The 22,783-nt window shown below is 41.4% G+C and overlaps 1 protein-coding gene across 1 annotated transcript in view; it reads left to right on the top strand.

Annotated features, from left to right (window-relative positions):
- Positions 1-22,783, top strand: part of DOCK2 (dedicator of cytokinesis 2) — a 414,832-nt gene that overhangs the window by 20,854 nt on the left and 371,195 nt on the right. Inside the window, exons 3-6 of the mRNA XM_043596180.1 lie at positions 9,447-9,487; positions 10,573-10,628; positions 11,121-11,217; positions 13,837-13,985. Coding sequence (XP_043452115.1) covers positions 9,447-9,487; positions 10,573-10,628; positions 11,121-11,217; positions 13,837-13,985 — 343 coding nt within the window. The remainder of the gene's footprint in view (positions 1-9,446; positions 9,488-10,572; positions 10,629-11,120; positions 11,218-13,836; positions 13,986-22,783) is intronic.

Genomic DNA, 22,783 nt, shown 5'->3' with positions numbered 1-22,783 from the left:
TCCTTCCTGTAGCTGGGCAGAGGAAGAAGAAAGAAGAGGTGAGTGGACTGAGCACCCAGGCCCATCCCTCCCTCCCAGCTAATCCCTCAGGTGGTGCTCTCCTGTGCTGTAATGGGAGTGAGGGGTGGGCAGGAAACAGGTGTGCTACTGTGAAGGAGAGCCCCTCCAGGGGAAACAGCCAGCCAGAAGAACAGAGGTGCCTATAGAACTAGCCATCGTTGGATGCTTACCACGTACTGGAGGCACTGTGCTAAAGTGCTGACATGCTAGTCAGCTGACATGCTAATCAGTGCTGACATGCTAGTGTGCACAATGCTGACATGCTAGTCTAGTTACTCCTCACAGCCACCCACAGGACAGGTCTTATCTCCAGTGCCAGATTAGCTGTATGTAACTTCCAAGGCTGTTCTGCAGATTGGCACACAAGCATACACAGCACACTCACAGATACGCGTACACACACATGCAAACATGCACACAAGCATACACACACACACACACACACATGCAAACCAAAAAGCAAACAAGCAGAAAAGCTTTTGTGAGGAGGAAAGAATTTGATATTTGATATTTCAAAACAGCTTTAGCCGGGTCATCATGGGAGAAATGAGAACTTTGTTCACCTTCCTTACATTTGTCTTATCCTTTAGTGTTATTGTTATTTTGGGTTGTATGTGAGGTGAAACGAGGCACTTTTTAGAGTCCAGGCCTCTGAAAATCCCAGTCTGGCACTGTTAAAACCTTTTACACACAGAGTGAATGGGACAGGGGCAGGAAGGAGAGTATATGGTTCCAACCCCCCTGCCCCCTTCCACACTGCAACCCATCTTTCACAAATCTGGTTCTACCCAGTGGCAGATAAGCAAACTGTAAGTATTCAGCAAGGTCAAAGAATGAAAATATAAACAGATGACAACTCTCCTCACTGTGTCTCCCATGCTGCTGAATGCTAATCCTGAGAAACAGGCGTGAGGCCTCACATCTGCAAGTCAGGAAACAAGACTCAGGGAAGAGAAATGACTCGCTGAGGGTCACACAGGGAGTGTGGCTGTGTTTCCCTCCCCATGTGTATAAGCCCACAGCCTTTCTTTCACTCCATAGCTACCAAGACAGTGAAAAAACCTGGTCATTATTTGCCGCGTCCCACATTTTGAGATTCAGACAAGTATTTTCCGTTTCGTTTTCCTGGAGAAAGAGCTTGAGGCCAGTAAACTGACCACACGGGTAGCACACAGTCAGAGCCTTTCATTCCCTTGCCTGGCCTGGTCCCGACCTTCGGAAAGGTCACACTTGATGACTCAAGCCACCTTTATTTGTCTTTGGGATTAGTGTCCTTGTTGCTAACCTCTTTGGTTCTGGTTTTCCTCTTTTAATTCTATTTTATTAGTTTTATTTTAATGTATCCTGGCAAGAAGCAGCCACATTGCCTTTCTGGAAAGAGCTAGGCATATTAATTTAGCGAGTGATTGCCAGTTCATGAGTACTTTGAAAATGTATATTCAATGTTCAGAAGTCTGCTAAAATGATTCTATTTATCTGAAGCATTGGTATACAAATTATCAAGACTCATCATGCATGCATCCATATCCATAGGGAGTTTTCAAACTGGAATTTATGGGATTTTAAGGTTTCCCTGAGGGCCTTGGACAGCTAAAGTCTCTGAGATCAGGTCCGGTGTTGTCTGCTTTGCAGATGCGAAGTTCTGCCTATGATTCTGATTGAAAACCTGTTTCTGGCAAACATAAAAAGGTGAAAACCACAGTGTCAGTCAAAAATTAGTCAAGGTGATGTAATAAAAAGACCTGGGGGGTGTGCTCATGAGACCCTCTTATAAAAACCTAATTGAAAAATAAAATCCAGCCAATTGAGAGCTGAATCAAAATTTCATAATACAGGAAGTAAAAGGCTGTGATAAAAGGAAATAGTGGTGAGCATTGAGTCTAAATGAATGAATTTATAGAGCTTGATATTAAAAGTCACAATATTTACGACTACCAAAAATAATGTTAGGGAAATGGACAATGTAAAGAAAAAAAAAAACACAGCACATAAAATTGAGCAGTGAGGAGTAGAAGGAAATAGATTAACTTTATGATATTATCCTAACAGAGAGTTGGTCAATATCAGAAATAAAACAGAACAATTAAAAACTTATAACCATGCCAATCTTTTAATGCATTTCATAACTATTTTTAAGGAGTTTTCAGGATTGTTTTTGTGTAAAGAAGAGAAATTTATTTATTTAATTTTATTTTTAAGTTTTTATTCAAATTCCAGTTAATTAACATACAGAATAATATTAGTTTCAGGTGTACAATACAGTGATTCAGTACTTTCGTACATCACCCAGTGCTCATCACAAGTGCCCTCCTTAGTCCCCACCACCTATTTCACCCATCCCCCTACTCACCTCCCCTCTGGTAACCATCAGTTTGTTCTCTATAGTTAAGAGTCTGTTTCTTGGTTTGCTACCCTCCCTCTTTTTTCCCCTTTGCTCGTTTGTTTTGTTTCTTAAATTCCACACATGAGTGAAATCATATGGTATTTGTCTTTGACTGACTTATTTCGAGTAGCAAAATACTCTCTAGCTCCATCCGTGTTGCTGCAAGTAGCAGGATTTCATTCTTTGTTATGGCTGAGTAATCTTCCATTGTATGTATATGCCACATCTTGTTTATCAATTTATGAGTCAATGAATACTGAGCTATTTCCATAATTTGGCTATTGAAGATAATGCTGCTATAAACTTTGGGGTTCATGTATCCCTTTGAATCAGTATTTTCGTATTCTTTGGATAAATACCTAGTAGTACAATTGCTGGGTCATACGGTAGTTCTATTTTTAACTATTTGAGGAGCCTCCATACTATTTTCCAGAGTGGCTGCACCAGTTTGCATTCCCACCAACAGTGCAAGAGGATTCCCCTAAGAAGAAACATTTAATCAAAGTTTCAGCATTTCCTTCAATTTCACTCCATTTCTTTTTCTTTTATTAAATACAAATAAATAAGATTAAGTTTGGTATTTGAGATTTTTATTTGCATAATATCTTTACTATATACTAATTTTTATGAGAATTTTTGGAAATGATATTTTATCTATTTATCCATCTGTTATTCTGTGTATATAAATATAAATGAGAAGTTGACTAAAATGATGTTAATAGTATTTTTCTTTTTATGGGTAATGGGATTCAGGATGATTCTTTTAGCTTCTATATTTATATTTTCCTGCTTACTTTAAATTCTTTGTAACAGCCCATATCTATTTTAGACAAAATGATAATACAGTCTTTAAGATATGAAGCACCCATCTCCAGATATTAGTAATGATTAATTCTAGGTGGTAGGAATGTGAGTGGTTGTTATTTTATTTTTTGTACTTTTCGATGGTTTTTAAATCCTCCCCCCAAACAAACAAACAAACAAAAAAGGAGTGGAAAGATCATGAGCTTTTGAATCAGAAAGTTATTCTCTGCTCCACTACCCATTAGTTGAATGGTCTGGGGTAGGTGGGCTTCAGTTTTCTTACCTGTGAAATGGGTTACCATTGTCTTTTCTTAAGGTTGTTATGAGGATAACATGACAGAAAGTAAAGAAGCTGTCTAGCACCATGCTAGACTCTATGTTAAAACACTCTTAGGTGTTTTGTGTTGATTAATTCCATCCTTCCTCCCATTATATACAGCCACATGGAGACCGGGAGGTATGTCTGTCTACAGTATAGCCCAGAGAATCTGGAAGCTGGCTCTCTGGTTGCCTGGAATAGGTGAGGCCAGCCCTTCCTTGCCTATACTAAATTTAATATTTTGTTCTGTTGAAAATTCAGACAGTTCAGAAGGGTACCCATTGTTGCTAAGCCTTAGATATCCTAATGCTTATTTTTTGGTCCATAGTATATCTCTCAGGCTGCCCTTTTTACCCAGAGGTAGCATAAACATTCTATGTTCTGATTCTATGTTCTGGGTAAAAAACACAAAAATACATATGTTTATTGAGCAGTCAGAAGTCCTTATGCGAGGATAAACATAAAAAAAAATCAGTATTATTTTTCCTCATTCACTTCCTTCAGTCATATTTGGTTGACATCTTTCCTGATATTTAATGACATTTCAAAAGAAGATTTCAATCTTATATCCAGTTTAATGCCTCCCCTCCATCTCCAGCTTAAGCAAGGCTGGGGGTGGGAGGGAGTTTGGCATGCTTTCTTTCCAAATCTCTGTCTTCCTTGATCAAATAAGCCCAAAGATCATCCAGTCCTCTGCATGAATAGTCATGTAGTTGGGGTATGAGATGCCAAATGTCCCTAGCTGTGAATCTCCTGGACTCTACCCCTCATGCCTGTCTGACTTGTGGGTGGAGAAGCTATACCAAGCGCTCTGAAGGCAGTGACTACCACCTCCAAAGACCCCTGTGTCTCTCTGTCTGTCTCTCTTTCTTTTCTGATGACATACACTATGGTGGGGGATGGTCTTGGGGAGGAATCCTGCTTGTTTAGACTCTTCTTTCTAAGCCCTTCAGAGGGACTAAATGCTCCCCCTTGAATTATTTGCTTTCTTTCTGGAACAACAGGTCAAGTCTCATTCCATCTACTGATAAATATGCTCATCTGGGTCATGGGGGCCCACTCTTAGTGGGAAGAGAATGAGATTTCTGTATAGTGGTTCCCAAGGAACTTTTGAATTTTGTTCACCAGTAAAATGAAACAAAGGGAAGGTATGAAGGAGGAGGCCAACATAGTTTCTTTTGCTTTTTCAGGTAAGGCATAGCTTTGGTTGTTTCCTAGAAATGGGACCACACTGTGCATCCCACTCTGAGATTTGCTTTTCTCACTTAAAAATATTTGGAGCTCTTTCTAAGTTGGCATGTGTGCATTACCTCGTTCTTGTTGGGCTGCCAAGAGGTTTGCAAAGAGAATTTTGAATCTACCACTCGCAGAGTAGGGTGGACCCGGAGCCATGTAGCAGCTTCTGTACTAACAACTCCACTGAGAGTGATCAAAGTTCTTTACTCTTAGGGTAAGAGAGGGTCTTGATGAACATTTGACAGGGCATCCTTTTAAAGTGCCACTCTGCAGGGAGATGTCCCTTTGTTTGGGTCTGCTTTAGAGACAGGTCCTGTGAAAGTGAACTTCTCTTCTGAATGAGGGTGAGGCGAAATCATCAGTAAACTTCTATTTTGTTGAATTTGAAGCATGTGTCATTTACTTTGTTGGGACTTCACTGGGAAAAAGTGATGGTATTCAAAATCTGTAGGTTCTCAGGGCGCCCAGGTATCTCAGCCGGTTAAGTGTCTGACTTGTTTTCTGCTCAGGTCATGATCTCACAGTTTGTGAGTTCGAGCCTTGCATTGGGCTCAGCTTGATTCTTTCTTTCTCCCTTTCTCTCTATCCCTCCCCGCCCTCAAAATAAATAAATAAACTTAAAAAAAATCTGTATGTTCTGTAAATAAAATAGAAAATATGCCCTGCCAACTTTCTCTGGTAGTGGTTGTTATTGATGTTGATTTTTGATTTTTAAAAGAGAGAATGGTATTTACTAATTTTGAACACTCACCATATGCCAGGCACTGGACAAACTCTGAATTCCTTATCTAACTTCAGCCTTATGAGACAGACACTATTATTATTTCCATTTTACAGATAAGAAAACTGAGGCTCAGAGAAATGTCTAAGATCACACAGACAGTAAGTTGTAGATCTCCATACAAATCTGAACTTTGCTTCCAGAGAGCACACTCTTAACCACTGATAACTGCTAACTTATATCTGATATTAATATTATACAGGAAATCAAAATCATACAGGAAAGTAAAATACATTCAAGCAACTGCCACTCAATAAACAAATATTAAAATTTGCAACGTTTACTTCAGACTTCAAGAAATAAAAACTTTAGATGCATTTGAAACTCTCTGTTTATCCCTCCTCTATTCTATTCTTGTCTTTTTGTCCATACTATAGGTAAGACTTATCCTGAAATTGGTGTTTTCCTCCCCTCCAAGGTTTTATACCGTTACTAGATGGTTTACTTCATAATCATGTTTTAAAAATAGTTTTGTAACACCCTGTGGGGTGCATGTTATTTCCCTCATTTTATAGATGAAACACTCAGGCTTTAGTGACATGACCAAAAATTATGCTGCTTATAGATAGCAGAGAGAAGACTGGATCTTTAGGCCATCAATTTTTTTTTTTAATGTCCTGGAATATTTAAAAAAAATTTTTTTAATGCTTTATTTATTTTTGAGACAGAGAGAGAGACAGAGCATTAGTGAGGGAGGGACAGATTCAGAGTGAGCCACAGAATCTGAAGCAGGCTCCAGGATCTGAGCTGTCAGCACAGAGCCCAATGCGGGGCTCGAACCCACATACTGTGAGATCATGACCTGAGCTGAAGTCGGACGCTCAACTGACTGAGCCACCCAGGCGTCTCTATCCTGGGATATTTTTAATCTCTCCTCAACTTTCTCCCTACTCTCCACAGATGCTAGATGACTAGAGAATTTAGGTACATTTTGTTTTAGTATTTGGGATGTGGGAAGGGAGGACAGTTTGAAGAATTGGTACTTTCTAACTGTCAAGAAGAATGGTAAACATTTTCCTTTTCTCATCTTCCCCCAGGATGTACTTTATGAGTTCCCTATTAAAACAGAAGTGCTTATCTCATGGATGGGGTTGCTATTATTTAATAGGAAAAGGTGTTCAGCCTGGGGGCAAGTCCTGGGATATGGCAAGTGCTGTGTGCCTGCTTTTGATCATGGTGTTGTTCATTGTTGTGCATTTTGCTATGGATGCCAACTATTGTTATCTGCCTGGTCAGGTCTTGGAGTACAGCCAGATATAGCTGACAGATGACCAGATTAGGGAGCCGACATCAGGAGTCATGGAAGTCAATGGCCCAGCAGAGGTGGAGATGTCAGAAAAAAGTCCTAAGGAGAGCCCTGATGCAGTCAATGCATTATAATTATCTTGCAAGTGGAGGTGGTAATAAGCCCTTCTCATCAAGGATCACAGGATATTTATTTCTGAAAGTACTTAGCCCAGTGTCATGTACATAGTAGGTGAACCATCAGTGTTGATTGAACTTGAGTCTTGGAAACAGAACATGTATGCTGGGTAATAGTCAATAGATTCCTTGCTCAGGAGTGAGCTGAAGTTCTAAGAATCAGAAAAGCTACAAGGTGTCCGTAGGTAACTGAGCCTCAAGGGTCTGAGCAGGCAGAGTTCCTGGACCAGGGATTCAAGGGATCCTGATCATGGAGATCCTGTCATGGAGAAGCAGATGTACGCATGAGCTCTGGGTAGGGACTTTTGGTCCCTTGATTGTTTTCCTAGTCTCTGGTAGATTTTGGTGGCTTTGGCCATCAGGTAGATTCAGGTCACTACAACTATGAGACCCTTGTCTGTATTTGTGCTCTAAGAGAACTTTTTCTGTATATGTACTCATCACACAGTGGCTAATGTGGCAGAAAAGCATTGAGGGCTGGCTTTGAAGCCACACAGATTTGCCCTTGAACCCTGGCTGTGTGATTTGGCTCAGTACATCAACTGACTTGAATTTCAATTTCTTCATCTATAAAACGGGAATGGTGATACTTGGCTCATAGTATTGATATGAGGACTAAATGAGAAAATGCATGTACAACACTTAACATACAGCTTTGCCTATATTAAGCAATCAAAAAATGGTGGCTAGTAATATTCCAAAGATGTTCTTATTTAGTTGGTGGCATGGGGTAGAACTGCAAACAAAGGAGTTGTTATAGTGCACGGCTGTGGAGTGTCATCTCTGTGGAGTCAGATGCTTGGGTTTAAATCTTAGTTACATCACCGACTAGCTGTGTGACCATGAGCAAGCTGCTTAATCATTCTGTGCCTCTCTATTTTCATTTGCAAAACTAAGGCAATAATAGTATCTACTCTATAGGATTATTGTGAAGATTAATTTATAACTTGAAAGAAACAAAACAAAACCTTTACCAGCATTGACGCTATTGCTAATGGTTAATTATTCCCAGTAGTTATGGACAGATTATTAGGAGTGTAAACATAGAATGTGATGCCTCATCATGTTTTCCAGCACTGGAAGTATTCAGCTGGAAAGTAGCTTAGTAGGGATATAGTTTTGGGGATTCAGATATTGAGAGGATGGAAATATTAGGCAACCATCATACTCCTTCCTGCATCAGACAGGAAGCGCAGTGTGATGGCCATGTGCATTCAAATCCTGACATTGTCACTTATTATCTGTGTAACCCTGGGCAAATTACTTAACTTCTCTCTGCCTCAGGTAGGTCATTCTTTTGTAAAATGGGATAATTATAGTTCCTACCTCATCGCGGTCACGAGGGTTAAGAGACTTCATACATGAAGAGTGCCTAAAACAGTACTTTATTCCAAACCAGAGATTCCTTTTCTCTAACTTTTTTCTTCTCTCCTTCCTTTTCTCCTTCTCTCCTTCCCTTTCTTTCTGTTTCTCAAAATAGGAGCCACTGTGGGCACCTGTTGCTTTGAGTTTTCTTTAGGACCTGACCTTCAAGCTGCCTCATGACTGTGAATGGTGACTTTGCATTTCAACTTGTTTGTTTGGGGGCTTGCACGTATGTCTGTTGAGAACATATTTCGACAACAATCTGTCAGCCCAGTAATGAGGGTTTGCTAATGAGGCTCCCGACAGACGCTTTTTATTTACAAAGATGACAAATGCCACCACTTGGCTGTGCTTGAATTATTCCAAAGGCCAGTGGGCTCATTATAGTCATCAATACTTGCTACACCGAGGCTCATTTTGTTTGAGACTGTGTATAATTTGGATTTCTGTTAATTGAATCATTTTTGAAGTTCTTGCAAAGGGAAGAATCTTTTAAAATTTCTGTCCTTTTACCCATCTCTGAACTTGTCTGTTTTGTAATGACTAACTTTTGCAAATCACATATTAGACACCATTTGCTGCTGTTAAAACTGTGGGTATAATTTTAGTATGTGTGCCAAACTCCCTCAGCCTTTGTACGTCTCTAAGGAAGAGGTTGAAGCATGCATCTGAACACGGGGCCCAGGCAGGTAATGGGAATAAGTGAGGGGCTGGGTGGAGGCTGGTGAGTTGAGGCACCTGTTCTGTGTGATGAGACCAGCTGCTCCTCGCCGTCAGCCTACTGAGGCCGTGGGGAAGCACTAGCCACTGTCACTGGGCCTCCTATTTTTCCAAAAGGAGGAAATTCGCATTGTTGTGTGAGATCTCTGTATTTTTAGATGATTTTTGGAGATGTTGGCAATGATTTCAACAGCTTGTTGAAGCCTAGGGCCTTCCAGACTTGGATTTGTGCCTGAGGTCTTAAGCACTTCACAGTAGTTTCTTTGCTACTTAAAAACAAGCAGAACAACAACAAAAACCAGCAATAAGCTTGTAAGAGTAGATAAGAGACCTGTTTGTTTATTTTCTCTTTGCAGATTGGTATAGGGGATACCTCCTAAAGCACAAAATGTTACAGGTAAGGTCAATTCGTTTTTACTTGAAACGATACTGGATGTCTTTACATGATGCTGCAATCCCTTTGGGCAATTACCAACCTCTGTAGCTCATCAGCACATTTGTCTCATCTCTCCTTCTTTGTGTCCTGCGCTTTTCCACCTCTACACCTCGGCACTTGCTGTGTCTCAGCTCCCTTCCACTTAAGGCTAACCTCCGCAGCTCTCTGTTCCTTCTGACTTTTTCTGATAGGCCAGTTGCATATGATTTCCCCCTTCCTTGACTCCCCATGGAATTGTACATGTTTTGTTTGAAATTTATCTTCTGCTGCCTTTCTCCAGAGTTGTTTGGGTGCATTCATCATTTCCTCCCCTCACAGAGACAAGTCCAGTCTCTGCCTTTGGGGAGTTCACCTGTTCCAACCCCATGTTAACGCCATCATCTCCATGATAGCGGGCACCTATTTTACTGGTCTTATTGCTCACCGTGTCTAGGGTGGACGCAGATGCCTCCAGCGGGCACCCTGGTTAATTTATGAAGGAATTTGCAAGTAATTGATAAACTTCTCTTGCTAACTGAGACAAGCTTATGGGGCAAGGAAATAAGACACTTCTTCCCTCCTCTCTGGCATTGCTGTATTGGGAGGCATGATCCCACTCTGCTGTCCAAAGAACAATGAAATAAATCCAGGGAAAAATAGGTCTTATATCAAATAGCCCACATGCAACCAAGGACACTGTTGCTTTAGGACCTGACCTTGTAGCTATTTGTGACTGTGAAGAGTGACTGCTTTCCTGAAATTGGGCAGGAGAGGGGAGAGACAAAGCACCTTGTTTCTCTTAGAGCGAGTCTTTTTTTTTTTTTTTTTTGTCCTGTCTTGTCCAAAATAGGACTGAAGCATCCTCGGGATTCTAGGGCTATTATGAGATCTAGAACAACTGGTGGAGAACTGGCTAGAAAGAACTAGACCTAAGAGAATGAATTATTCCTTTAAAGTTGGAGGGTTTTTACCAGTCAATAGCTTTTGGGAAAAACCACAAAGGCCTCAGGTAATTTCTGTAAGGATATGTCATTTTATTTTATTTTATCTTATTTTATTCCCAACAGGGCATTTTCCCTAAATCCTTTATCCACATCAAGGAAGTGACAGTGGAGAAAAGAAGGTATTTGTCATTCTTCACCAGACTTGACCCTCCCACAGCTCCCAGATGCCTCTGTCCTGTCTGCTTTGAAAACCTAACTTGGCAGATGTGAATCAGCTGATCCCTCTTCTTCATGCCCATGTTTATTTGTGTGTCTCCTTTTCCTCATGAAGTGGGAGATCTAATCCAAGTTGATTACTGTTCAGACCTGATGCTGAGGGGGTATTAGGAAGTTGGAGAATCAAACTTTTCACTGGCAGCTGCCTTTGAACTATATTAAAGTAGATTAAGCCTGAATAACGAGCTTGAAGGGCCCACCCTAGTGAAGGAGGACATTAAAAAAGAAGCTCCTTGCATTTGCATAATGTAATTGGTGTGGCTATTGGAGGCGGTTCAGTCTCTTGCCAACAAGGGCCCTCTTAGCAGCTGCAGCTTAATGCAAATTTGCCAGCATTTTATCTTGTTAGCACCTGGGTCTCAATTTCACAGAGTTCTGTCTCCCACCTTAAATAGAAATATCGAGAACATCATTCCTGCAGAAATTCCTCTGGCACAAGAAGTGACAACGACACTTTGGGAGTGGGGCAGCATCTGGAAACAGCTCTACGTGGTGAGACTCAAAACCCTGATCCCTGGGGTGCTTACTGCAGTCTTTGTATGGTTCACATTTGGAATTCATCCTTGAGCAGGGCAGGCCAAGGTGGCCTCGGCATCATAGTAGAGAACAAACAGTAGGAGTACATCGAGGCCCAGAGAGATTAGGTAACTTTCTCAAAGCCACACAGCAAGCTTGTGACTGAGCCATAATAAACGGGGGTCTGATGTGATCCTTCGGCTTTAAAACTAGTGCAAAAGTTTTTGTTAAAAGATAAAGCTTCCTTTAATGGGACTTTTTATTACATTTTAATAAACCCTGGGGACTTTAATTTGGTAGTCTACTGATAATACCTTGAGAAATACCGTCTTATATGTTAATTAACTAATGGTTATTGTCCTTAGATCTATGAATAAGTTTTGACCCTGGAAAAACAAAGAGCGCATTTTACATGTGTTTTCCCTGTATTGAAGCAAATCTAATTTTAAATCCTCCTTTGATGCTTCTAAACTTCCTAATGAAAGCAATTAGCTAAGAAAACCAGTAAGCTGAGAGTGAAAACGTCAACCGGGGCTTACCGCATCTTTGTTACAGCCCTGTGTTCACTTGCTGGTATGTACACATGCTATTTGTAGACTTAACTTTTATGGTCATCAATATCAACTCCCGTGTGGATACTTTGTATTATATGGTAATCGGCACATCCAGTTGTATAGGTTTCCCAAAAGTTGTTAGGAAAGTTTAGGGGGAGAACAGTAACTTGAAGCTAAAGCGGTTAATCATTCACCTCCACTACCCCCTTTTAAACATAGCATACACACGCAATGTGGCAACTTGTCATTTTCCCTTAAAAAATCTTTAAATATCAAGTCAATTGTGCCCTTTGCCCTAGTAAAGAGAACCTTAAACTTCCGGTATTTCAGTATCACCTTCATGATCCTTGCCGTGTCTATGTACCACCTGTACGATATTTACTTAATACCTAAATTGGCTCCCTTTTTAGTAAACTAAAATAACTTAATAAATTGTGCAGCCTTCCATGCCTTCCAACAACAACTTCCCATTCTCCAACACTGACTGGATGCCTTATAATTCAATTCAGTTCTAACACGGCCTACCCAGAGTCAGTTTCAGATTCCATAGGTTTAAGGACTGAGTCCTACAAGGTTGCCCTCGCTTAGGATGCCAGTTGCAAGTCCCAGGTTCCCAGGCTACCCACACTTCTGTCCAAACTTAATACAAATTCAGGGGTCCATCATTCCTCTCCACCTCTATGTGGGGGCTCGTAATTCCTTAGAACAACTCACAGAGCTCTGGAAAGAGCTGTACTCATGGTTACTGTTTTACCATAAAGGCTGCAATGCAGAAAAGCCAAAAGGAAGATATATACAGGTAAAGTAATGGGGTGGGTAAGCACAGAGCTTTCATGCCTTCTCTGGGCATGCCACTTTCTCTGCACGAAGCATGCTCATCTGGGAAGTGCCAGGAACCTTACTGATTGAGAGTTTTAATCAAAGTTTCATTACATAGGCATGATTGTTAAATCGTTGGACATTGGTGATTAGGCTCCATCCCCAGCACCCCCTCCCCCTGAAGGGAAGAGTGAGGGGGGTATGGCTGAAAGTTCCAACTCTCTAATCACATAGTGGGTTCCTCTCACATTCAGCCCCCATCCTGAAGCTGTCTAGGGGACCATCAGGAGTCACATCATTAGCATAAACTCAGGTATGGTCAAAAGGAGCTCATTATGAATAAAAAAAAAAAAATGCTGTTATCACTCAGGATGTTCCAAGGGCTTTAGGAGCTCTGTGCCGAGAACTGGGGACAAAGAACAAATTATATATATATATATATAATTATATATATTTATATATATTATTATATCACACATGCTTTCCCAAATGGAAAGCCAAAAGTGCTTGGCACAATTAGAAGAACATTATCAAATAAATACAATGAAAACAAGTCAATGTTATTAAGTGCTTGCTATAGTACCTGTCAAAAGCTCTGAGCTGAAGACCTCTCTCTTTGTTAAAAAAAAAAAAAAAAAAAAAGGACAAATGTGAGAGAGGGGTTAAAGACAACATTACCATGAAACTTCACCTTTCTCCTTCCTTTGTGCAGAAGGATGGAGGAAGAATGGAAGAAAATCACCATATGCGTCCATGTTATTTAACATTGTGTCTTTCTATCACCAAAAGCTGTTGTGTCCCACAGGTTGTGCACATGTCACACTTGGGGGACTGCTGCCCTAGAAATAGGCCTCTATCACCAGAAAAATGGCCCTAGTTTCCAGCCTTAAATGTCCTGAGCACTGGGACCTGCATTACAGCAGATATTCATGGCATTGCTGCTCAACAAGTATCTTTTCTGATAAGAGTCAGAAATCACCCGTTCTTTAACCAAGAAGTGATTGGGATTATTAGTTTCATTTCTGGAAATCCCTGGGGCCCAGGGGGAGGAACTTTGTGGATGACTGAGACTACCACCTAATCCCCCTTTGTAGCTGGGTAGGGGCCAGGAGAGATGCTCAAGTCATGGCCCCTGAACATGTCTGACTTTGGCACAGTTTGCCACATAGATACCCACACACACCCTCGGTGCAGGTGACTGTGCATTGTTTTTTTCTCGTAGGCCAGCAAAAAGGATCGGTTCCTGCAGGTGCAAGCCATGATGTACGACCTGATGGAGTGGCGGTCCCAGCTCCTCTCAGGAACTCTGCCTAAGGACGAGTTGAAGGAACTGAAGCAGAAAGTCACATCCAAAATAGACTATGGCAACAAGTAACCTCTCTTTCCTCTGCAAAGATGCTCTTTTCTCTTACCCACCCCCCTTCTTTCCTGTCTCCCTACAGAGAAGCTTGGTTTCATTTTTAGATACAAGTTTGCCACTTTCTATTTGAGAGAAGGCTGTTACCAATGCCATGCTTGTGTGCCTTTCTTATCACCCCGGTGGGATCTGGGGACATGCAAGTGGAGGGAGGGCTTGCTTTTACAGGGGTTATTACTGGGCTGAGAGATGTAGGACACTCATTTAACCTACTTCCGAGGGGCTGGGGAACACAGTCATGCTGGTTCACTTTTGGCTTAGTTGTCATTTTATTCCTGCACTTAACAAAACTCTCCCTTAAATCCCAGTGTGAGATTTAAATGTCCCTTCCCCCATCCTAAATTATCCACCCCACATGCCATCAGCTAACTCCTATGCATAGTCACAAAAGTGTTTCCTCAAAAGGGAAGAAGCAGGGTTGGAATTTAGATGTTCTGAAGTTAAGGAGAACATGAAACAATTTTTTGAGGCAGGACAACCCACTGATAATAATAGTAGTGATAATAATATTATAAAGTAACATTTAATCTGAGTTGTTATGCACCGGGCTTGATGCTAAGTGTTTTACATTTATTGTCTTATTTAATTCTTATAACAGCCCTATGGGGCATGCAGTTTTATTATCCGCACTTTTTTTTTTTTTTTTCAGATGAAGAAACGAAGGCTTTTAAAGAGGTCAAGTAATTTGTCCAGAATCACATAGCTAGTAATGGCAGAACCAGAATTTAGAACCAAGCAGTCTGGCTCCAGAGTCCATGGGCCTCTCCACTATGGTACCTGGTTAGCATTGGAGAACTGTAAATCTTCACCCCCTCTCCCGGCATTTGGATGCCCTCCAAATCCTACTCGTTTGTTTATTCATCCCAACAACAAACATGTATTGAACGCTTATGATTGGCCTGATATCTTGCCAGCTGTTGAGGCTGTAGATGTCAAAGTTCCTGTCTGCTAAGAGACCAGTCTGGTTAGGAGGAAGGTACGAGTAAACTATTGTTATGTATTGTGTTAAGTTTGATGGCTTACCAAGCAAGAGTACTCTTAATTCGCCATGGAGAAGGAAGTCAAAGGAGGCTTCCTGAAGGAGGTAACCCTGAGGGGAATTTTGAAAAATAAAGAAGTGTTAAGTAGGCTAAAAAAAAGGAAGGCAGTAGTGTGTGAGAGAGCATGGCATGTTTAGAGGATTGTGAAATGGGTCAGAAGGCTGGGACTTACGTCCGAGGGGGAAGTAGAAAGAGTCTATTCAATGGGAGTAAGAAGAAAATTTCTTAGCAGCCAGGCTTTCTTGCTTTTGTCATATGCACTGAGGAAGAAGATCCATATGCACTAGGAAAGTCAGTGGGTCCAGCTTACACCTGCTTCCCATCCCAGAAGCATGGTCCCTCTGCTGGTTCCCCTGCTGGCAGCTGGCAAGCGTGTCCAAATCTGCTTATAATGCACATCATCCCAGAGCGACAGGAAGAGTTTGCCACACAGCTGCTGCCACCGTTGGTGCGGTGACATCTTTAGCTGAGTACAGTCGCAGCTGAGAGTGTGAGAAGTGAGGGAGTTTTGCTGCTTTGCAATAATGGCATCTGTGACCTTCAGATGTTTCTTCACAGGGTTCCTAAGAAAAGGGGCCAAGGATGGAAGAAATGGTCACCACCCATAGGAAGCCTTCTCTGATTGTCCCCTACCCACCCCTGGCTGGGTTAGGTGCTCTTGTAGGCCCTTAGCACCCCAAGAGTAATCACCTCTTTACTGGCTTGTCTCCCCTGCTGTGATGGGCACTCTCTAATACAGTGACCATTTAATTCATCTCTTGTGGCGGGAACAGGGTCTGCACACAGGAGGCACTCAGTGAATGATGGCTGGATGAATACATGAATGTTGGTGAGAGGAGAAAGAGGAGGAGGGCGCCTGCCCCCTTCAGTTGTGTCTCTGCAGCATTGCCTCAACCAACCCTGAGCTTTCAGTTTCAGTTCCCTTTGGGGAAGTGAGAGGCATCCTTGGAGACTGAGGCCCTGAGCTGGGGGGTGGCCCATGATTCTTGCCTCCCTTTCCTGATGACTTCAGCTGGCAGGGAGGGAGATTTGGACACCTTCAATTAACACTGGCCTGGTGTCTTGGGAGGTCAGAGCTCTGATATGGGGTGGGTGGCTTCCTGAAAGCCAAAAGGGCAGACCTCTGGGCAGAGTGTCAGGAGCTGTGGTGAGGTACATCATCCTCAGGCTGTTGAGCCAGGAATTAAGTGATGGAGGACTGACCAGAATCAGCCTGTTTCTCTTCTTTGTTCCTTCATTCAGACATCAAACTTTTTGAGCACATGCTAGACCTCGAGGCCTAGCATTTACAAAAAACATTTACAAAAAACAGCCACTATATGGACAACAAAAAGCAAGCAGTGAGAACCAACAATAACTTGCTAAGTACCTGCCAGGCGCTGTTTTAAGCACTTTTCATGCATTAACTCGGTTAGGTTCCATGACAACTCTATGAGGTAGGTAGGTGCTATTATTGTCTCTGTTTCTCAGATGAGGAAACTGAGGCTCAAAGAGTGATTAGGTCATTTTTCCCCAGATGACTGAAATTTGAACCAAGTAGGTTGGCTTTAGAATTCAAGTGCTTGACTACTGCATTCTGTTGCCTCCAAGGACTGTGGATTAATATGGGAGAGAGAGAAGTGAACAGACTCTTGAGTAGGAATTCATGCATTTCATGAGAGCAGGAAGCATGGACCAGAAGGTGGGGGCTGGGGACGGGGAGGAGACAGGCAGGTGGCTAGCATCTGCCCTAATGTAACAAAACTAGTGGGGATTATTAGGACAAAAATTGAGAAGGAGAAAGAGAGAGAGAGAGAATGGGAGGAGCTCAGAGAATGAGAGCATGGAGGGGAAGGCAGACAGGGGCTGGAAACTTGAGGGCCTAAGTGCCAAGTAAAGAAGTTTGGATTTGTCCAGACGATCTGGAGCCACATAAGGAGCCACTTCTGTTTTCATTACCATTAAAATTTTTTTGTTTTTGGAAAATGCATGCAGTGGGAGCTTCTTCCCCTGCCTTTGTTTTCAGTTCATTTTATCACTTTCTCGAACAGAAGAGAGCAGTGTGGGGCTACCTCTGAGAAGAAACTGCTAAAATGCTCATTTCTCCAAAGCAAATGGTCTGCTGTTCATTTGGGAGACAGCCTCTCCTGACCCTGGGTTGTGGGAATCCTGACAGCCCGGCCTGTGACTACTAAAGCTGCTAAAATTCCACACGAGACTGGTAATGGGCAAGCTTCCTGGTCTCCAAGAAGTGAGGAATCCTCAAATGACTCCTCCAAATCCCAAGATAGCTGGACCCAGAGAATGTTTTATTCATACATTTTAGAACCGAATCCACTTTGATAAATTTTGAAGAGAAAGAACTAGAGAGATCTTGGCATTAAATTATGTATTGGCTATGCTCCATCTTTTCTGAGGTCACGCGAGTCTCTGCTCAGCATTAGTTGAAAGCATTTATACCCCCATAGCATCGCCTGTTCGGCAGCATGGCTGTGCAACGTTATGAGTCATATCTAGTTGGAAGTTAATCTCCTAATGAGTGTGGACAAATGGGTGAACCTTGGCTCCCTTCTGTTTGCATTTGGATGAGACGAGAGATGTGCTTCTCAGTCCAGTTCTCAAATAAGAGATGAAAACATCGTCTCCTTCACTTGTCTGCTGCCCTTGCAGAATATGGAACTCAGTAGTGGTGCCTAAGCAGGACTCCTGTTGGCCTTCTCAGAGTCTCCACCAGCTCTCTTTGTATAGACAGCTGAGGCCCTCCATCTCAACATCAAGTGCAAAAGCAGCCTCACATCAAGGCCTCTGCAAACCTACCCTTGTCCCCTAATCCAGTACCACGCCTAAGCACCTCCTATTTAGAAAGTATACCATAGAGGTTAAGAGTCAGACCAGGATGCCATATTACTTTTTAACTAGCTATGTGACTTTGGGCAAATTAATTAGCCCCTGTATCTTTGGTCTTTTCTTCATCTGTAAAATGGGTATGTTAACAGTATATATGCCTCATAAGGTTTTTGTAAGGGTTAAGTGCATTAGCATACGTAAAATATTTAACATATGTGAGCTTACCACAAGTGCTGTGCATTTGCTGTTACTAGTATCACTGATGCCAATCAGAATGGCAGATGCTGTTGCAACAAATCAATTCCAAGCAGGGGAAACCTTGTGGCCTGGAAGTCAAAGAGTTAATGAGCAAGCTCTGGGTAATGAGCAGTATATCTGAGATTCCCCCCCAACAGCTATGTTCAAAATGTTGTTGAATAGATAACATAGAAATACCTTTTCTGCTATGTTTGCATTATGTTACATTACATTACATTATAATATATTATAAAACAAAGATAAGGCACATGTTTCCTTAGACTCCTCCACCCAAGGTCCTACTTCTCACAGGTGTCCTTGTTAGTAGTATTGGTAGTTTGCTGCTTTTTGTCCAGTCCTTTCTCTCTTTGCTTTTTACTCATGTGCATGTATCCAGGTAATATATCTGGCTTGACTTACTTGTTTATGTAAACATATCACATGCATTTTTCCATACTTTAGCTTTTTAATGTTTATTTATTTTGAGAAAGAGCAAGAAAGAGCATGATCAGGGGACAGAGAGAGAGGGTGCGGAGGAGGGATAGAGAGAGTGGGAGACAGAATCCGAAGCAGGCTCCATGCTGTCAGTTTGAACCCACGACCATGAGATCGTGACCTGAGATGAAATCAAGACTTGGGTACTTAACCAACTGAGACACCCAGGTGCCCCCATACTTTATTTTTTCTCACTGAGCTGTATCATTAAACATATTAAAACTATACCCTATTTTTTAAGCCATGCACATGGAATTGCATTATAGGTCACAGTTTATTTAGCCATTTTCCCTATTTTTTAAAAAATATAATTTATTGTCAAATTGGCTTACATACAACACCCAGTGCTCATCCCAACAAGTGCCCTCCTCAGTGCTCACCACCCATTTTCCCCTCTCCCCCACCCCCATCCACCCAGTTTGTTCTCAGTATTCAGGAGTCTCTTGTGGTTTGCCTCCCTCCCTCTCTGTTTGTAACGATTTCTTCCCTCCCACCCCCATGGTCTTCTGTGATGTTTCTCAAGTTCCACATATGAGTGAAAACATATGGTATCTGTCCTTCTCTGACTGACTTATTTCACTCAGCATAGTACCTTCCAGTTCTATCCATATTGCTACAAATGGCATGATTTCACTCATTCTCATTGCCAAGTAGTATTCCATTGAATATATAAACCACATCTTCTTTATCCATTCATCAGTTGGTGGACATTTAGGCTCTTTCCATTATTTGGCTGTTGTTGAAAGTGCTGATATAAACATTGGGGTATAGATGCCCCTATGCATCAGCACAACTGTATCCCTTGGGTAAATTCCTAGTAGTGCTATTGCTGGGTCATAGATAGATCTATTTTTAATTTTTTGAGGAACCTCCACACGTTTTCCAGAGTGACTGCACCAGTTTGCATTCCCACCAACAGTGCAAGAGGGTTCCCGTTTCTCCACATTCTTGCCAGCATCTGTGGTTTCCTGATTTGTTCATTTTAGCCACTCTGACTGGTGTGAGGTGATATCTCATTGTGGCTTTGATTTGTATTTTCCTGATGATGAGTGACATTGAGCATCTTTTCATGTGCCTGTTGGCCATGTGGATGTCTTCTTTGGAAAAACGTCTATTCTTGTCTTTTGCCCATTTCTTCACTGGATTATTTGTTTTTCGGGTGTGGAGTTTAATAAGTTCTTTATAGATTTTGGATACTAGCTCTTTATCCGATATGTCATTTGCAAATATCTTTTCCCATTCTGTGGGTTGCCTTTTAGTTTTATTGATTGTTTCCTTTGTGGTGCAGATGCTTTTTATCTTGATGAGGTCCCAATAGTTCTTTTTGCTTCTAATTCCCTTGCCTTTGGAGATGTGTTGAACAAGAAATTGCTGTGGCTGAAGTCAAAGAGGTTTTTTCCTGCTCTATCCTCTAGGGTTTTGGTAGTTTCCTGTGCCACATTTAGGTCTTTCATCCATTTTGAGTTTAATTTATGTGTATGCTGTAAGAAAGTGGTCCAGTTTCATTCTTCTGCATGTTGCTGTCTAGTTCTCCCAGCACCATTTGCTAAAGAGACTGTCTTTTCTTTCCATTGGGTGCTCTTTCCTGCTTTGTCAAAGATTAGTTGGCCATACATTTGTGGGTCCAGTTATGGGTTCTCTATTCTATTCCATTGGTCTATGTGTCTGTTTTTGTGCAAATACCATACTGTCTTGATGATTACAGCTTTGTAGTAGAGGCTAAAGTCTGGGATTGTGATGCTTCCTGCTTTGGTTTTCTTCTTCAATATTACTTTGGCTATTTGGGGTCTTTCGTGGTTCCATACAAATTGTAGAATTGTTTCTTCTAGCTTCAAGAAGAATGCCAGTACAATTTTGATTGGGATTGCATTGAATATGTAGATTGCTTTGGGTAGTATTGACATTTTAACAATATTTATTCTTCCAATCCATGAGAATGGAATGTTTTTTTTCATTTCTTTGTGTCTTCTTCAATTTCCTTCATAAGGTGTCTATAGTTTTCATCACACAGATCTTTTACATCTTTGGTTTGGTTTATTCCTAGATATCTTATGATTCTTGGTGCAATCATGAATGGGATCAGTTTCTTTATTTCTCTTTCTGTTGCTTCATTATTGGTGTATAAAAACACAACCAATTTCTGTACATAGATTTTTGTACCCTGTGACTTTACTGAATTCATGTGTCAGCTCTAGGAGTCTTTTGGTGGATTCTTTCGGGTTTTCCATGTAGAGTATCATGTCGTCTGCGAAAAGTGAAAGTGAATTCTTCTTTGCCAATTTTGATGCCTTTTATTTCAGTTTGTTGTCTGATTGCTGATGCTAGGACTTTCTAACAGAATGTTGAACAACAGTGGTGAGAGTACACATCCCTGTCGTGTTCTTGATCTCAGGGGGAAAGCTCTCAGTTTTCTCCATTGAGGATGATATTAGCTGTGGGCTTTTCATACATGGAACTGCTATGATATGGATATTGTTCCATTTCATTGATCACTTAGTTCTCTAATTCTCCCCTCTTAATCCAGAATATTTTTATCTCTTTTTATCAGCTTTATCTTTTTCCATAATTTTATCTTCTATTTCACCCATTCTCCCCTCTGCCTCTCAATCCTCCCTGTCACTGCCTCTAGTTTATTTTGCACCTCATTACAACATTTTTATTTTATTTTTTAAAACATTTATTTACTTTTGAGAGATAGAGAGAGACAGAGTGCAAGCAGGGATGAGGCAGAGAGAGAAGGAGACACAATATCTGAAGCAGGCTCCAGGCTCTGAGCTGTCAGCACAGAGCCTGACGTTGGGCTCAAACTCACGAACCATGAGATCATGACCTCAGCTGAAGTTGGACACTCAACTGACTGAGCCACCCAGGCGCCCCGACATTTACAGCATTTTTAAAGTCATCATGACTATTTTTTAGTTCCTTGATCTCTGCAGCAATATATTCTCTGATGTCTTCCATGCTTTTTTCAAGTCCAGCAATTAATCTTATGACTATTATTCTAAATTCTTGTTCAGTTAAATTGTTTATATCTGTTTTGAGCAATTCTTTAGCTATCATTTCTTCATGGATTTTTTTTTTTTTAAGGAGAATTCTTCCCTTTTGTCATTGTGGCTAGTTTTCTGTCCATTATGTGTTTGAAAACTTGTTATGTGCCCTGTACCTGCCAGCACTACTATATTAAAGAGGGGTCATATACCGTCCAGGGCCTGGCCCTTCAGGAGGTGTTTTTTGGAAAGTGTTACTTGCTCTCTGTTATTGTGACTTTTGTACTTTATGTCCCTACTAGTAGTGATGTTTTAGACCCTCCACCAGGTGTGTTTTGATTTGTTTGTTGAAGTAGCCCTGGAAAGGAAAATAAAGAAAAACAAACAGAAAACAAACATGCAAACACACAAACAAACAAACAAAACCAGAAGCACCAGCTACAAGTAAATAACAGGGTGGAGGCAGTGCTGATGGAAGAGGCCTTATCCCATACAAAGAAAGAAATGACAGGGGCAGGGAAAAAGAAAAAAATAAACATTGACCAGAAAAAGAAACTATACAGCTTAATCCTGAGAAAGAGAAAGGAAAATAAAGAAGGAGGCAGGGAAAAAGAAAAGAAAGTTGTCCAGACAGAGAAACTATATGGTTTAATCCAGAGAGAGAGAAAGTAAAATAAAGAAGGAGGTGGGGGAAAAAGAAAAGAAAATTGACCAGAGAACCTAATGGCTTAATCCAGAGAGAGAGAAAGGAAAATAAGTTAAGGAGGCAGGGGAAAAAGAAAAGAAAATTGACCAGACAGAGAAACTATAGGGCTTAATCCAGGGAGAGAGTAAGGAAAATAAAGAAGGAGGTATAGAACATGTATCAAGATAATGGATTAAATATGTCTGCTTAAACAAACCAACAACCAGAGTAACCAGACTAGAGGGAAGAAATAAGGAGAAAAGAAAGACTATATCTGTATAATAAGAACTGTCCAAGAATCAAGCCAGGCAATCCAACAGTGCTGGTCTGGAGGCGGGCCGTCTGGTTCCTCAGCGTCAACCTCTCGCGAAAGTACGGGGCAGAGGGGCGTGGCTAGGTGTAGGCGGGTCCCGCCTCCACAGTGGGCCTGCTGTCCTTTCCCTGAAGCCCGCCTTGTTGGTGATGAGGAGAAAAATGGCGAC

The sequence above is a fragment of the Prionailurus bengalensis genome, chromosome A1, assembly GCF_016509475.1.
Source record: "Prionailurus bengalensis isolate Pbe53 chromosome A1, Fcat_Pben_1.1_paternal_pri, whole genome shotgun sequence".
In the NCBI taxonomy this organism is placed as follows: Eukaryota; Metazoa; Chordata; class Mammalia; order Carnivora; family Felidae; genus Prionailurus; species Prionailurus bengalensis.
Note: the sequence above shows the minus strand (reverse complement) of the source record. Positions and strands in the feature narration are given on the sequence as shown.